The sequence below is a fragment of the Onychomys torridus genome, chromosome 1, assembly GCF_903995425.1.
Source record: "Onychomys torridus chromosome 1, mOncTor1.1, whole genome shotgun sequence".
NCBI lineage: Eukaryota > Metazoa > Chordata > Mammalia > Rodentia > Cricetidae > Onychomys > Onychomys torridus.
In genome coordinates, this window is record NC_050443.1 from 25,360,270 (window position 1) to 25,375,394 (window position 15,125).

General features: G+C 45.3%; 1 protein-coding gene across 2 annotated transcripts in view; it reads right to left on the minus strand.

Annotated features, from left to right (window-relative positions):
• Positions 1-5,104: 5,104 nt before the first annotated feature.
• Positions 5,105-15,125, minus strand: part of Tshz3 (teashirt zinc finger homeobox 3) — a 65,738-nt gene continuing 55,717 nt past the window's right edge. For both annotated transcript variants that reach the window (XM_036170975.1, XM_036170982.1), the window contains one exon: positions 5,105-9,627. In XM_036170975.1, coding sequence (XP_036026868.1) covers positions 6,422-9,627 — 3,206 coding nt within the window. In that variant the 3' untranslated portion in view covers positions 5,105-6,421. The remainder of the gene's footprint in view (positions 9,628-15,125) is intronic.

Below are 15,125 nucleotides of genomic sequence, written 5' to 3' on the forward strand. Positions count from 1 at the left end.
TTCACAATTATGATGGTGATAAATGTGTCCCAAGAATCCTGCTGTGGGGGAAAAATGGAAGCCAAGTGTTGAAACACTGTAATTTTTAAAAACATAGCCCCCAAATTAAAAAGTGCACCTTTAAAGAAATTTTGTGTGTTGCTATTGGGGTTGAAACTCAGGACTTTGTGCTTGCTAGGCAAAGTTTGCTCTACCACTGAGCTACATCCCAGCCGTATTTTAGTTATGAAAAAGAGAACAGAATAATCATCTTACTGCTGTCTAGGCCTGCAAAGAAAGGGGACCAGAGGCTGGTAAGGTCTGCAGGGAGGGGGCTTCCCATGACTGAGTCTCCAGCTCAGGTATGGCTAGATTCATCACCAGCTAAGTAAGGGCAGGTCCTCAGGCATTGGAGTTGGCAGGTATTCTTGGCAGGGGGTTGGGCAGCAAATGCAGACACCAATGCCTGGCACTTTTGTTTATAATTTTATGCTCAAGGTTAATTGTGTGTGTCCTTGGCTTTGATCAGCAATATTAGCATGTGAGAATGTGGCATGTACCCATATTGGCAAAAGGAAGATTCCTAGAAATACTCACAGACTGGAAACACACTTTCATCATTAAGAGGCAAGAGGTCTGGCTTAAGAAATCACCTTGTCAATAATGGTAGATGGCAAGCTCCCCATCATTCTAGATCTGTGATATCCAATGTCGTGTTTGCGGGTCACATGTGACCACTCAGCACCTGACACATAGCTGGTTCAATGTAAGAACTCAGCCATTTCATTCATATTTGAATACTTACCATGTGGCTATTGTCTGCTATCTGGGGAAAAAGATGCTCAGATGGTAACTAACAGTGGGGCTTGTCTCCAGTAAGCTAATTATGCATCTTAAACTGTAGAGGGGTCACCTTGTTGGCCATCATGAGTGATTTATTAATATATTAGTTCACGACATTATACAAAGGTTGTAGAAAGGCAGTTCCTCTGATCTATTAGATTTTAATTTTGAAGGCACCTGGCTTCTTGGTGTAGAGGTAGGACATGGATCCCCAAATTCCTCACCTCTGGAAACAGCTTTTACTGAAGCCTCTCCTGAGATCCAGAGTTGTCACCAGACTGAGTCAGCCTTGGGCTGTCTGGGACTGGCTCAACCACCATGAACTGTCAGGCAGCTAACCAACAATCTGGCACATTCATTGTCTTGGCAAGGTGGAGAACATGGTCTCCAAACCTAGAGCACTCTGGGATGGATGCCTTTGTAACTCAAAGCCTGTCTATTACAGTTTTCTTGCCCTCAAGTTCTCGAGTTCTCGTTCGTGTTTCTCTTTCTCTTTCTCTCTCTCTCTCTCTCTCTCTCTCTCTCTCTCTCTCTCTCTCTCTCTCTCTGTCTCCTATAAAATTCAGAGGCAAAAGAAAATGGAGTTGGGGGAGCCAAGCAGATTCTCCTGTAGGCTTATGGAACTCAACATAGTGCTAGGGAGATAAGAAACCCCTTGCAAACAAAACCAGTGTTTGATCCCTGCCCTGCCCTGACACAACTGGGCTACAGCACTATACATGGAGAGGTTAGCATTTCCCAGAGAGGGAGAGAGCAGCTGCTGCCTGGCTCCAAATCAATAAGAACTAACCAGTCCATGTTTTGCATAAGGCCATCAGTGCCTTCCAAAGTTAGGGACTATGTGATGTTCTGAGCATCTTTTTGGTATTTCTCGGATCTGCTGGAGGCAAAGAGGTATCCAGTGATGCATGAGCTCTAAAGAAGTGTATATTTCCAGGTTGCCTTTGCCAAAGATTACACGTGCTTACTAATAAATCCCTAGGGAGAAAAGAGGTTAGTGTTTCTATTACCAGAAGAATAACTCTCCAGTGTAGTGAAAATGGTAATTTCTCCATTAGCTGAAAGGATAATGGCTATTATTTTTAAAGTTAAAGTATTTATTATTAAAGAGTTTGTGTTGGGGTTCACTGTTTTCATTTTTATGATAGCTTCCTATAACAGAGTATTGTTTCTGCACTAAATTGTCAACAGAACAAACCACCATTGCAGTGTTCCTATTTTTGAACTGTTCACATGAACTTGAAAAAAAAATTTTTTTTAATTTAATTGTTTTTTAAAATTAGGTAACTTGGAAATTCTGTAACACTCGGTCTATTCAGTGCAGCCTTGTTTTCCATTTGCCCCTCTGTCTTCTATCTTCATAAATCTGTTCCCTCAAGGTGGACCTGGGCAGCTAACAGAGCTTCTTAACTTCTATGTAGATTGTCACCACATTGCAGGGCTGCAGGTCAAGGGGCAGTGAAGCCTACCTCAGTGATCTAGCTCTGAGAGGGAATCCTCTCTGGGGTGCAAAGGCTCTGGACTAGCTCCCCCAAGCTGGCCCTTTGAATGCATGGCACGTGGGGACACGTGCCATCCTATAGTAATCAATATAAATAAGTGTATTTACTTTTGCAGAATGAAAATTGAAAGGAGATTCCAGGGAGGTTGGGTTCCCCCCACCCAATCAACCTTCTCTAACTTTCATCTAAGGTTTTGTTTAATTATAGAATTCTTGCTGCCTAAAATTTCAAAGATACATCCTTGATATTTTTGCTAAATGTTGACTGCAGCGAATAGCTAAGATGTGGCATATTGATTTCTTGTTGTGAATTGAGCTGTTCAAGCTCCATTTAAGATTTTCATCTTGCATGTAGCCCTGAGCACATCATAGCACCATAAATTAGTTAAATTGCACATTTATCACAAATGTTATTTTAAGATACTGTGTAAATGTGATGGCTGGAAGATATACCATAGGACTATAGTGAGACTGAGCTTGGGTGGGTGAGGTCAGGGTCACCTACGGCACCTGTGATTAAAGGCCCCCTCCTTCTACAAATCCATTCTCCGCAGGATCCACTTGCAGGCCTACTTGGACACCAATTCTACCATTTACCTTTTCTGTTCACATCAGTCATAGACTGTGTAGTCAACCAAAGCCCTGGTAATTCACTTTGGATGGTTCTCTTTGATTTGGGGCCATAATGAGCTTTGATCTGAGAGTCTTCTTGCATGTTGCCTACACTGTTGCCAGGCCAAGGGCTTGGAGATTTGGGGAGAAAGTGGCCCACCTCCCACTGCTAAGTAGACTCTCTTTTTCAGGTATTACATTCATTACCTCCCCTTACTAATACATCCCTGGAGGTAGAATTAATTTGGGGTTTCCATTAGTACCAGCAGGCCTTTCATAGCAAGGTGCCAACTGAGTGTGTAACTCCCTATATACCTTGGCTCTCAATCTCCGCATCCCCCCAACATACACAATTAAACAGCCCTGATAATAATCCTGGGGGTGGGTGAGGAGGGGTGCAGAGTGCTGGGCCCTTCTCAACTGTGAGGAGGGGGGGCTCCACCATCACTCACACAAATCCCCTCTCTCTTCAAGCCACATGGGCCCTGGTGATGACGAGAGTGTTGTCAGTTTAATCTGTTAGATGCAGGACTTTGGATTCTAATAAACCGATGCTATATTTAACCTGTGAAAAATTCAAGAGTGGAAATCTGGGCTTCAGGATGCAGAGATGCAGAAGGCACAGTGGCAGGTGGGGGGAGGTCTCTGTCCCCTGAGCCAGGTTCTAGGTCAGCAGCTGGTACTCTGGTGGAACATTCATGTCTCTTGGCTTCCTCAAGGTAGAGCCTTAAGAGAGAGACATGGGCTAGCCATGATGTAGGGAACGAGTGGGGCAGACCCAGGACCCAGAGGCGAAAGACTCTTCTGAGGCTGTGCCCACCTGTGTGCCCAAGTCACAAGGCTGGAGAATATTCCATGTGCCATTATCTGCCAGAAGCCCGTTTTAAACTCCAGCGGAGTTCTTTCTGAAACCCCAGAGAGAGAGATGGGTTACCGAGAGAAAATAGAGTAGATGGCACATTTGGACTTGTCTTGACGAAAAGGGGTGGGGAGCAGCAGGAAAACCCGTGGGCGTGTTGCCGAACATTTTTGAAAGGGCTTAATTTAAATTTTTAATAAAAGAAAATCTTTTTTTCCTTCAAGTTGAGGTGTTTTATGTATTACATGGATGTATCACATTTCTCATTTGGATAATTCTAGGTTAGGAGCTCTGATTCTGCCTAACTGCAAGACTAGCATGAATATAATAATAAAGGTATTTTATAGTTTTACATGATGCTCTGAGCATTTTGTTGGAGTGATTTGCCAGGGCCAATAAAAGCTTGTGATTATCATATAAATGCTTCCTTCCTACCCTCGCCCCTAGGTCCCTCCCCCACCTGGTTATCTCTGGCTGCTTTAACTTCAGAAGAACAGGTGACCCCACAGTCCGAATGCCTGTCTCTTCTCTGCTTCCTGCTCTTTGAAAATCTTAAGTTACCAAGAATAAGCTATCATGTGCAATCCCCTAAAGACCTCCTCCCCTCAGCCTGGGAACACTATAGGGCATACAGAAGGGAGACCAGACTCGCCTAGGAGAGTGCTCTGACCCTGGAGATTTTATTATGACATGCCTTGCCCACAGGGTTTCTAGCCTCATGTGCATCTCTCCTTTCTTTCCCATTTTTATTCCTGGGGGAAATGCTACATAAGCCTCCTTGATTTCCTTATAAACACCAAAGTTCACGAAAACTCCCCTGATTTACGCGCAGCCTCCAACTGCCAGCACCTGGCAGACACAGCAACCAAGTCAGTCATAAACAGATCGCATACAATTTAATTTTAATGTGCTCGTTAGTCGTAGCACATCTCAGACATAATTGTGAACGCAACACAAAATTATAGCAAAAAGACAATTTTAATGCTGCCGTAGAAAAAAAGGGTTATATGAAGAGTTACATCATGGTGTGCCATTGTCAACAACAAAACAGGGCACAGAGTATGTCACGGTGTCTGTGGTGTTTACATGCCAATATTTTATACATAGGTTCTCATATGGTGTCAGCTGTCAGTTATTTCTGCAAATTAACTGCCAGAAATGGAGAAGAACAGAATGGCTTGGAGAGCTGGTAACCACGGGTTACCTTCCATAAGCCTAAAGATAAAACTGCAGTGTGGGATCTTGAAAGACTAATTAGGAAGAAGAAAACAAAGTTACCGATTGAAATTAAAAGAGAGAGAGAGAGAGAGAGAGAGAGAGAGAGAGAGAGAGAGAGAGAGAGAGAAAGAAAGAAAGAAGCATCCCACATTATGAACTAGCAACCAAGAGGGCTTATAAATAAGTGAAAGGGGTTGTCCACAGAACGCCTCATGACTTTTAAGCAAAGGATTACAGTACAAACATTTTAAAGGCTTTATCAATGTTCAGGAAATACAGTACAAGTTGTTGGGTTTTTTTTAATTGTTTTTTTTTTTTTTCCTTTTCAAATAGACTTAACCCTTTGAGCACTGAGTTTACTTTGAGCATCCTTTAATTTCTAATAAATACCTTTAAGAACCATGTGCAAAATAGTTATGATGCCTGCCAGGGATGGATTTCCTGGCCTCAAAAACAAATGATAATAGAATGCTAATAAATATGTATAATTTAAACATGAACCCTCTATCAATATAGATGTGCCGTATAGCAAAACAAACATCATACCTTGCTTTGAGATAATGCTTCTGTATATTTTATAAATGCTATCTGTGGAATTTTCTGTATAATTTACAACGTTTGAATGTAAAAACAAAACAAAACAAAAAACATAAACCTAAAAAAAAAGAAAAAGATAAGGAAATATACACTCTACAGAGGCATGGCTTGTGCCCAGAGTATAGCAGGTACATAAAACACTTGTTATAAATGCAAGAAAGAAAGGGTCATTTAACCAGTCACATTTTCCATAAGAGTTTGAAATCTATACAATATATACATCTATGTTTCAATGTGAAAATAATATTCTTTTAAATTTCAAGGCGTGTTATACCCCTGCAGACCTGCATAAATGGAGGTTCCTATTATTCCTTATAACTAAGCTGGTAAGGAGTTTAAAAACAGAGTTTCATACATTATTATTATTCATTATTATTTTGTTTTATTATTATCTTTTTTTAACCAAATTAATGCAAAAGTGCTTCGTAGTACTCAGAGGGCTAAAGATGAAAGGGTGAGAAATGCCAGCACACCCAAGTTTCATGGAAAAAGTGTGCCTGGTTTCGTTATAAATGCTTAATTAAACTGTCTGTTAATGCATGCAGCTTGAAGCATCAAGGGGATGCTCACAATTAGATCCCATTTACACAAAGTTCCAAACACTTAGCATTGCGTTTTAACCTTCGTTATTTTACCAGTAACAACAGCTGATTATATGCACCTCTCTATTAAACACTGTATAGTTATACCAAACAGTCCAGCCCAGAATGATCCTCTGCAGTTAACGTAAGAACATGTGCCAAGAACAAAACAGAGGGGCTTTAAGGTGCCTTCAGCATTTCTCTCCAGTCATTTCCACCCTGAAGCAAACGCTACTGCTTCTCCAGCTCGGAAACGAACAGAAGGTGGTCTTCTGGAGACTTCCCGTGAGTTTTGCTAAGGTGAAGTTTAACAGCGTGCTTGCTTGCAAAGGTCCGATTGCAAAGCTTGCACTGATAGGAGGTCCCCAGTTCCTCCTCCGGGGAGGATGTCACCAATTTTTCTGATGGCGACTTGGTTTGTGCTATTTGATTGTTAATCTGTTCAGTGGATAATTTCGATAAGTCCCGTAGCCGGAAGCCCAGGTGTGACTCTAGGTGGCTGATGTACGTCGAAGGAGTCCTAATTTGTGATGCACAGTCGTTACAAAAGAACACAGGGTGGCCAGTATCCAAGTTTTTGAGGAACTTTGTTCCACCTGTCCTCCGAAGTTGGTATTTCACGTTGGCCAGCCAGTGGCTGATGGTGGTCATGGAGAGCCCGGTGAACCTCGAGATGTGCATACGCTCCTGGGGGCTCAGATCTGACATGATGTACTTCCCTTCTGATGTCTGCCGGAGGCTGGCTGCAAACTGGGCCTGCAGGATCAGCAGGTGCTGAGGATTCCAGTTTGACTGGCGGCCTTTCCTCTTCTGTGCTGGAGTCGACTCCTCGGCCTCTTCCAGGGTGGCCCCGTCAATGTCAGACTTCTCAGAGATGCTGGAAGGAGTAGAGGATTTTGATGTGTGGCTCTCTGTCAAGTTCTTCAACATATCGGATATATCTGACAAAGCATTCTCGCGCAGTGGTGAGCTTGACATGAATGATACGACAGCAGATGTCTTTGCTGTTGTCACTGTAGATGAGGAAGTTGCTGGGGATGTGGATGTGGGGGACAAAAGCCCTGAACCTAAGGAGCAACCTTTGTCACTCTTTCCTTTCGTCAAGTCTATGGGCTGGTCATTGTTGACGTGGTAGAAATAGCGGTCCAGATGGTCCGCCTTCTTGGCCTGAAGCGGTGGTGGGGTGGCCACGGCTGCCTTCTCAGCTAGACTGTTGCTCATCTTGAAAAGCATGCTCATGGGGTCCAGGGCAGGCAAGGAGGGCTTGGCGGCTTTGCCCAGGTGGATATTCATGACCGACTGCAGGGCACTCAGGGGGTTCACAAAAGGCTGTTCCGGTGGGTGGTCCGTGATAATGGCTGTGCTGCCGCTGAGCCCTCCGCTCAGGGGCTTCACCAGCTCCTTACCATTCTCCACCGGCTCTGCAGCAGGGCTCACCTCCTTGCACCCATCTCTTGGTGGGCTGGGGCTGTTCTCCTGGCTTTTGAAGCCGCCATCACTGGAGGCTTCCATCTTAATGGGCTCACTCTGCTCACTACTGCAAGGGGATGGCGTAGCCCGCTTGGGAGGTGACAGCTTGCCTTCAGGCTCTTTCATTTTCTCCTCAACTTTGGCAACTTTCTCAGTGACTTTTTTCACCAGTTCTTCCATGGCATGAAAGTTTGTCTTGGGCATTGGGGAGGTCTGGCTGCTGGGTGGAGAGACCAGGGTCTGGGTTTTTGTAGGAGACACAATTTCACTGTTGCCAAATATGGGTTTCAAGGGTGTGCTCTTCCCTGAGGAACCCAGGGACAACTTCATCATGTTGGGGAGCTGGTAGGCAGCATGGATGCTGGGGTAACCCCCCCAGCTGGGAGTGCCATTCTGAGCCTTGTTGATGGCTGATGTCACTGTGTTTTCGAGGGATTTCAGGATATCTAGCCCCCCTTTAGGGCTCTCTTCTAAGTCATTTTCAGTCAAATAGTGGTACTTGGAAGAAATATCATACTTCTCTTCTTCCTCACTGGTCTTCTCTTTCTCCTTGGGTTTCTCATCCATGACTACTTTCTCCTTGTCCACTTCCTTTTTGACCTCCACAGTCAGCTTTGGGGAGACACTCGCAGGTGTATTGGAGGGAGATGTGAACGTGGTGGCTGCTAGTGGCACAGACTGTACCTTCTCATCCAGCAAGGTGGTGATGGTGGGCGTGACGGGTGTCTCCATGATGGGCTTCCCCTTCTTCATGGCTGAGTTTGTGACCTTGATAAAGTGGCCAGTGACCATCATGTGGGCTGTGAGCTCCTGGAGTGTGTCATGGGAGCTGCCACACTCCATGCATTTGAGGATCTGGGACTTTCGGGCCTCAAAGTGCCATGCATAGCTGGCCCCATTCTGGTGGCCATACCGGTTATTTGGCGTGATGTAAGGATTAGAGTTCTTCTGCAGAGCATCACTGGTATCAGACAGGGTAGCTTTGGGGGTTCCACCTGTGGATTCAGGGGAGCTAGGCAGCTCCAGCTCCAGTGAAGGTTTCTTCCGAGCGGCAGGGATGATTTTGGCTGTGACAGGTGTGACAGGTTCCTTGAGAGGCACTTTTTGGTAGTGTTTAGTTTTGATCATATGGACACTCAGGTCTTGGAGAGACTCAAAGGAGTGGCCACAGTACATGCACTTCAGCACCTTTTGAGCATCTTCCTTCCCTTCCATCTCCAACAGAGACCGCTTGCGAGGCTTGGACCAGCGCTTGGGGTTGTTGTTGTCTGTCTCATGGTTGTCATCGCGATAGTGACCTGTCTCATTCATGTGCACCGTCAGCTCCACCAGTGTGTCATAGGCGGCGCTACAGTCTTTGCAACGGAACTTGCTGGCCCCGGTGAAGATGGAGCCATATAGCTTGCTGCTCTGGCGATATAGCTGCACGGTGCTGAACAGGCTGGGCTCAGGCAGCATGCGGTTCTGCGACACCTGCTGCAGGGTCTTCGCCATAGCGCTCTGGTGCCAGTCAAAGCTCCCGCTGCCGCAGCTACTGCTGCTACTGCTACTGCTGCTGCTGCTGCCACCGTTGTTCTCTGAGGAGGGCTGGTGCAGGTTCAGGTTAAGGTTGGACCAGTAGGAATTGGACAGGAAGTTGTTGTACACAGCCTTCATCTGCTCCAGGCTATCCGACACGGTTGTGTCCTCCAGGGGCACCAGGACCTCCTTGGTCTCCTCTTCATTCTTAATGGAGCTACTTTCAAAGTCAGCCATCCGGTCACTGGTCTCACTGATGTGAGATTCGCTGTCCATTTCGTGGCTGGAAAACTCAGCAGCTGGTGAGTTCTGGTAGCTTGGGCAGGCCTTGCTGAGATCCTTCTCTGGACACATGTACTTGGCTGAGGGTTCTCCACCAGTCGCCTGCTCCTCAGGCTCTATGCCATCCTCTACCAAGGCGGCTGCCTTTAACTCATCGGAAACATAGGCTGCCATGATCACAGGTGAGAATGAGACAGCAGAAGGTGAGAACAAAGAGGAAGAGGAGAGAAAGAAAAAAATTAGTCAATGTTGATCATACCTAGAATATGTTCTTGGCTCTTGGGAATTCGGCAAATGAGATGGGCACATTTATTTGTAAAATTAAATAGTTAAAATATGATGTTTCTTTGGAGCAAAAAAAAAATCTGCTCTTCAAACATAATTTGCCACCTTATTCTTCTCAAGGGGCAACAGCTTGAAATTAAAACTAAATTTGAAATTAATGAAGCACATTCTGGAGGTGGCATTCACTTCTAAAGTAATAAATTACTTGTATCAACCTCAGAGACAGCAGTTCCTGTCTGTCAATTAATATGTCTTATGCTTCTCCTACCTCTAATGCATTTCTTAACAGACAGACTTACAATTTAAATTAAGCAAGCACTTTTTTTTTTACTCATTACACTTTTGAGGCTCAGTCTTTAATAAATATAAAGTACAAAAACATCAATAAGACTTTTACCAAGTAAAAAGAAAGTTCATCAATTATAGCAAATTAAAACCAAGGATTGTGGCCTTTTCTCCTTCTTTTCTTCTTCCTAGAAAAGTAGATCTAAAAGAAGCCCAGAGTAAGTTTCTTGCCAGGGATGGAGCCTGAAGTGTTCCTGGGAGAGAAGATGGTGAGTGGCCACAACCCTGTGCTGGCCCTTCTCCCCACATGCTCAGCCACCCACCCACCCACATCATCGTATGGAATTATAGAGGAACAGGTTCAGGAAAATTGGTATGCAGAGCTCGCTCCTGCTGTATAAATATATACAAGACCTGCAGGTGGACCTTACAAATGTCAAAGTGTTTGCTCTTTAGACTACTTTGTCAATATTTACTCAGAACAGCTCCATGGGGATCCTACAGGGAGTCTGTCTTTTTGGAGGCCTTGTACTGAGAGTAGAAATCCAGCAGGCACTCCTGAGCAGGTGGACAGCAGAGCCAGGCAGCTAGGAGTTCTAGAAGAATCCCTAACCTCATGGGAGGCCCAGAGCCCTGGGAACATCTGTGCCAATAGGATGCTGTGATGTGATTTTTCCATTCTTGGGTTATTCCATACCTTGGTGGTTGTGTGCATGCTGTGGTGTGACCAGCCCTGCGTGAGCAACAGCTTTAAGCTAAAGGAGAAAGGGAATGAGGTGGATGATGTTTTTTCCTACCAGGAACTAAGAACCAAGGGATACAGGGTGTGTAACACACACTTACAATTCCAGCACTGGGGAGGCAGAGGCAAGAGGGTGGGTTTGGGGCCAGCCTGCTCTATACACTGAGTTGCAGACCAGCCAGGGCTACATGACAAGAATTTCACAAGTTGCTTTCAAAAGGCCAATGGTAAATGGATGTTGGCAGTGATATGGCACTGGTAGTTGCTAGGGAGATAAAGAGAGTTCTTAGAAAAGGGAGGGGTGCCTTGTTTATAGAATTCCACAGCTGAAGTGATGTGCTCCAGGTGAATTTCCCATCAGAAAAATATGGTTAAAAAAATGGAATTGATCCTTTGGAGCCTACCCAGATGCCCCTACCTTCCTATTTGACCGCTATCAAATTGGCATTTGTTCTGACTACCATAAGTTCTAACCTGAACTGCAAGGAGGCAACTCTCACAGCAGTGGTAATGGGATCTTGGTCGGGAACCATGTCCCAGCTTTGAGAAAGGGACACTTCTCTTTATATGCACCATAGGAACCAAGAACCTTGAGTGTGAGTCATAGGATGCCTTTTAGAAATGTCCAGGAGAGCGGGAGTGTTGGCCTACACCTGTCAGCAATCCTAGCTTTCAGGAGGCTGAGGCAGGAGGATCACAAGTTTTAGGTTAATCTGGATAAACATAGGGAGAGCCTGTGTCAAAAAGAAAACACAAAAAAGAAATTGGCAGAAGTACGTGGCTGTGGTCTGCCACAGTGTGAGGTGCTATAGTGAGTCTTGAGTCTAAGACCAGGCCCTGAGTTCAGGGGACCATCACCTAGCCTGAGAGACACTCTTCCTACAAGCAGTGAAGAATGTGAATCATGAATTAGAACAGAAAGAGGAAAAAACAATCTCCCTCATAACATTCTCCAATTTGCAGAACATTCTAGAAATCTTGACTCTCGCATGCCTTTAGAGATTCAACCTAGAGGGAGGCTGGCTGGAGTCAAATGACTAAATGTCCCAATTTTTCCTGGACTTATCCTGGCTTAAGACTCCCTGTCTCTCAGGAGTCAACTTAGGCTGGGGCAAACTGATGAGGGCTGGTCACACAGCACAGTGGAGGCTGGGGCGTAGAATGGGTCTACAATTTCTCTTACAATCCTTGCAGAGGGCAGCTAAAAAGAGCACATTGGGTTTCAGCCTCTGGAAACTCATTGGGTAGCCCCATGCACTAAGGGGGGACTCTACAGGGCGGTCTGGGATGAGAAAGACACATGGCCTGTGTTGCTGCCAGGGACCTAAGGGGAGGCTGGGGACACAGATGGGGACAGATGCTGCTATGATCTGAATGTGCAATGCCCTTGAGAAACTAATGTCTCTTTAAAACTTGATTCTTTGCTGGTTTTAGGGAGTTGTGACCTGAGAGTGTAATCTAGTCAGCAGAGAAGGTTCCTGGGATCAAGCTTTGAAGGTGAGGATCTGTTTCAGTTTCTGGCTTTAGAACTCTGCTTCCTGCCTGGCAAGGTGTGACCAGACTCTTTCCATTCTTGCCACCATGATGAAATGGTAGCCCCCCCAAAACAGGGAGCCAAAATATGCCTTTGCTCCCTTAGATTGCTTCTGCTGGGAAATTCTGGCCCAACAGTGAGAAAAGGATAAATGTGGCAATCAAAGTCCTTGTCTCATGGATAGGCACTTCAGCGCCATGATTGTAAGCCTGAACACCACACACCAGGCCATTGCTTCTATTCTGGAGCTTGCACAGAATTAAGAATGGGAGAGGAAAAAGTCCACAGAAAATAGTCATTGCAAGACATCAGGAACCAGGAGAAGTCAACCATGGACATGGATGATATGGAGAAAATGAGCTTTGTTTCAGAACCTGCCTGGCTCCCATGCCCTCTATGGAAGCATGCACACACTGAATGTGTGGCCATTTGAAACCCTATTTACATGCATTGTCATTGATGTGACCAGCTCCTACCATGGGCTGATCCCCAACACTCTCTTAATATGCTCTTTGAGATGGACAATAGTATCAGAGCATCATCAGTCTGATGAACGAGAAGGATATTAGTATTGAAAAGAAAGCATGGTCAAACTTCCTGATAGGAGCAAAATTTAGCCCTAAGAAAAAGGAACAAGTTCCTATGCCATGAAGGTCTGGGTTCTTGGGAGATCTGACCTCACACACACTTTAGCTCCAGCCTTGTCCAGGCTTGTAAGAGTTCTTATATGCATATTGGCACACTTTTGTGCCAGAAACCTCACTACCTAGCAAAAGACCAATGGGTTCAGACCCAATAGTGGGGAATATTTCCTGAGACTAAGAGGAAGATACCTACCATGGATTCTTCCCCCACATTACAATGGATGCCCAAGAACAGGCATTGCTATGTCACTGAGGATGTCACATGCTCTTGATCATCTAGTTTAAAACCTTGAGAGCCCAGCAACATGCTGAGTTCAAGGTCAGCCTGTCCTATTTGGACCCTGTCTCAAACAAATAAGCAAACTTAAGAGTGGAAACAGATCAGAGGAGTGGCAGAGGGGCTGAAGGGTGAGAACATCCATTCACTCCACAAACAAGAAAGCTGCTGTCCTAGAAGACACAGCCTTTTTCTCCAGGCCTCAGGTTCCCTATGTGTATAATATGGTGCACCAGTACAGTGACCTGTAAGGTCCTCGTCTCCATTTCTGTGTTTCAAGACTTTTGTGAGTAAAGAGTTAAGAACTGAATTTTCATAAATGCTATCTGAGGGCAGGAGAGATGGCTCAATGGTTAACAGTGAGTACTGCACTTGAAGAGAACCTGAGTTCAGTTTCTGGTTCCCACAGCAAGCAACTTGGAAGAGCATCCAGACACTTCTGTCTTCTGTGGGTATCTGCATTCTTGTGTGTACACATACACACTCATCCACCCTCCCATATACACACACAGTTAAGAAAGAAAATCAAACCTTAGGCTTTACCTAGTCCATTTTCTCCTTCATGCAGGAGATCATCAAACCCAGGGCCTTGAATATGCAGGGTAAAAAATCACTCTACTTCTTTAAAAATATTTATTTTTATTTTTCATGTAGACCTTTTATTTTGCTTGTATGTATGTCTATCTATCACATTCATACCTTGTGCCTGTGGAGGCCAGATGAGGGCATTGGATCCACTGGAACTAGAATTATGGGTGGTTATGAGCTGAGAGTTGAATCTGGGTCCTCTGGGAGAGCAACCAGTGTTCTTAATGGCTAAGCCATCTCTCCAGCCCTTTCCTCCTTCACCCCCTCCTTTTTTATGGCTAGATTCTTGCTCTGTAGCCCTGGATTCAGTAGTCAGAAGAGGACACTGGTGGCTTCAGTCACTGTCTGTGTGGATTAGGTTTTCAGATGCAGGTACTATCCCAACACGGGACAGGAAGGACAACCTGAGAATGTCCTGCCATTCTCTTGTAGACTCATTTGACTCCTCCATTGCTGTTTAACTTTATGTACACCCTTATCTGAATTCTTGCACCCAGTCAACTCACAGTAGGCCAGCATGGGTCTCATCTGGGAAGAGGTCAGCCTGAGGTCACTGCCAGCTGCACAGAGTGGTAGTAACAGCCTTGGTAACAGGATTGGGTATGCCTCTGCCCCCTCCCATCCCAGTGCAGACACCAGCATGTCTTCCTCCCCACTCCATACCCTTCAATCTAGTAGAAACAGAAGCCACCAGGACTGTAACAAAACAGCTGACCGCTCACATCTCACCTGCAATACACCCTCAAGACTCCTCGATGGCCTCAGACAAAAGCCCAAATTCCTCAAAGTACCCCCAAGAACCTCCCCCTACTTTGTTCTTGTTTCCTTCCAGTTTTTCTGGGCCTCTAGGATGTGATAGGATCTCTCATTCCTAACTCCCCCCTGCTCACTGCTGCCTCCCAAGATGGAGACGTGAGGTGGAAGCCCATCTCTGGGGGGATGAAACAGACAGCTTTTGTCCCCCAGTTCCCACTTGCATTACTGCTCTGTAGCCAGGTGCTATGTTAACTCCATGAGGTCAAGACCATACCCAAATACCCCAAACTCACGGTCCTAGATGTCTGCTACATGGCCCTAGTGTCTGGCTGTGTTAGTCAGTTTTCTGTTATTTAACAAAATACCCAAGGACGGCTAATGTGATAAAGGAAGAGATGTGCTCAACTCATAGGTTCAGAAGTCTTGGATCCAAACTGCTGATTGCTGCCTTTGCAAGGGCTCCATGACAAATAACAGACATCTATGTGGAGAGAAAGGCCACATCTTAGAACAGGACAGCAGAGAACACCTCAGGGCCCTGTGTGCTCTTTCTT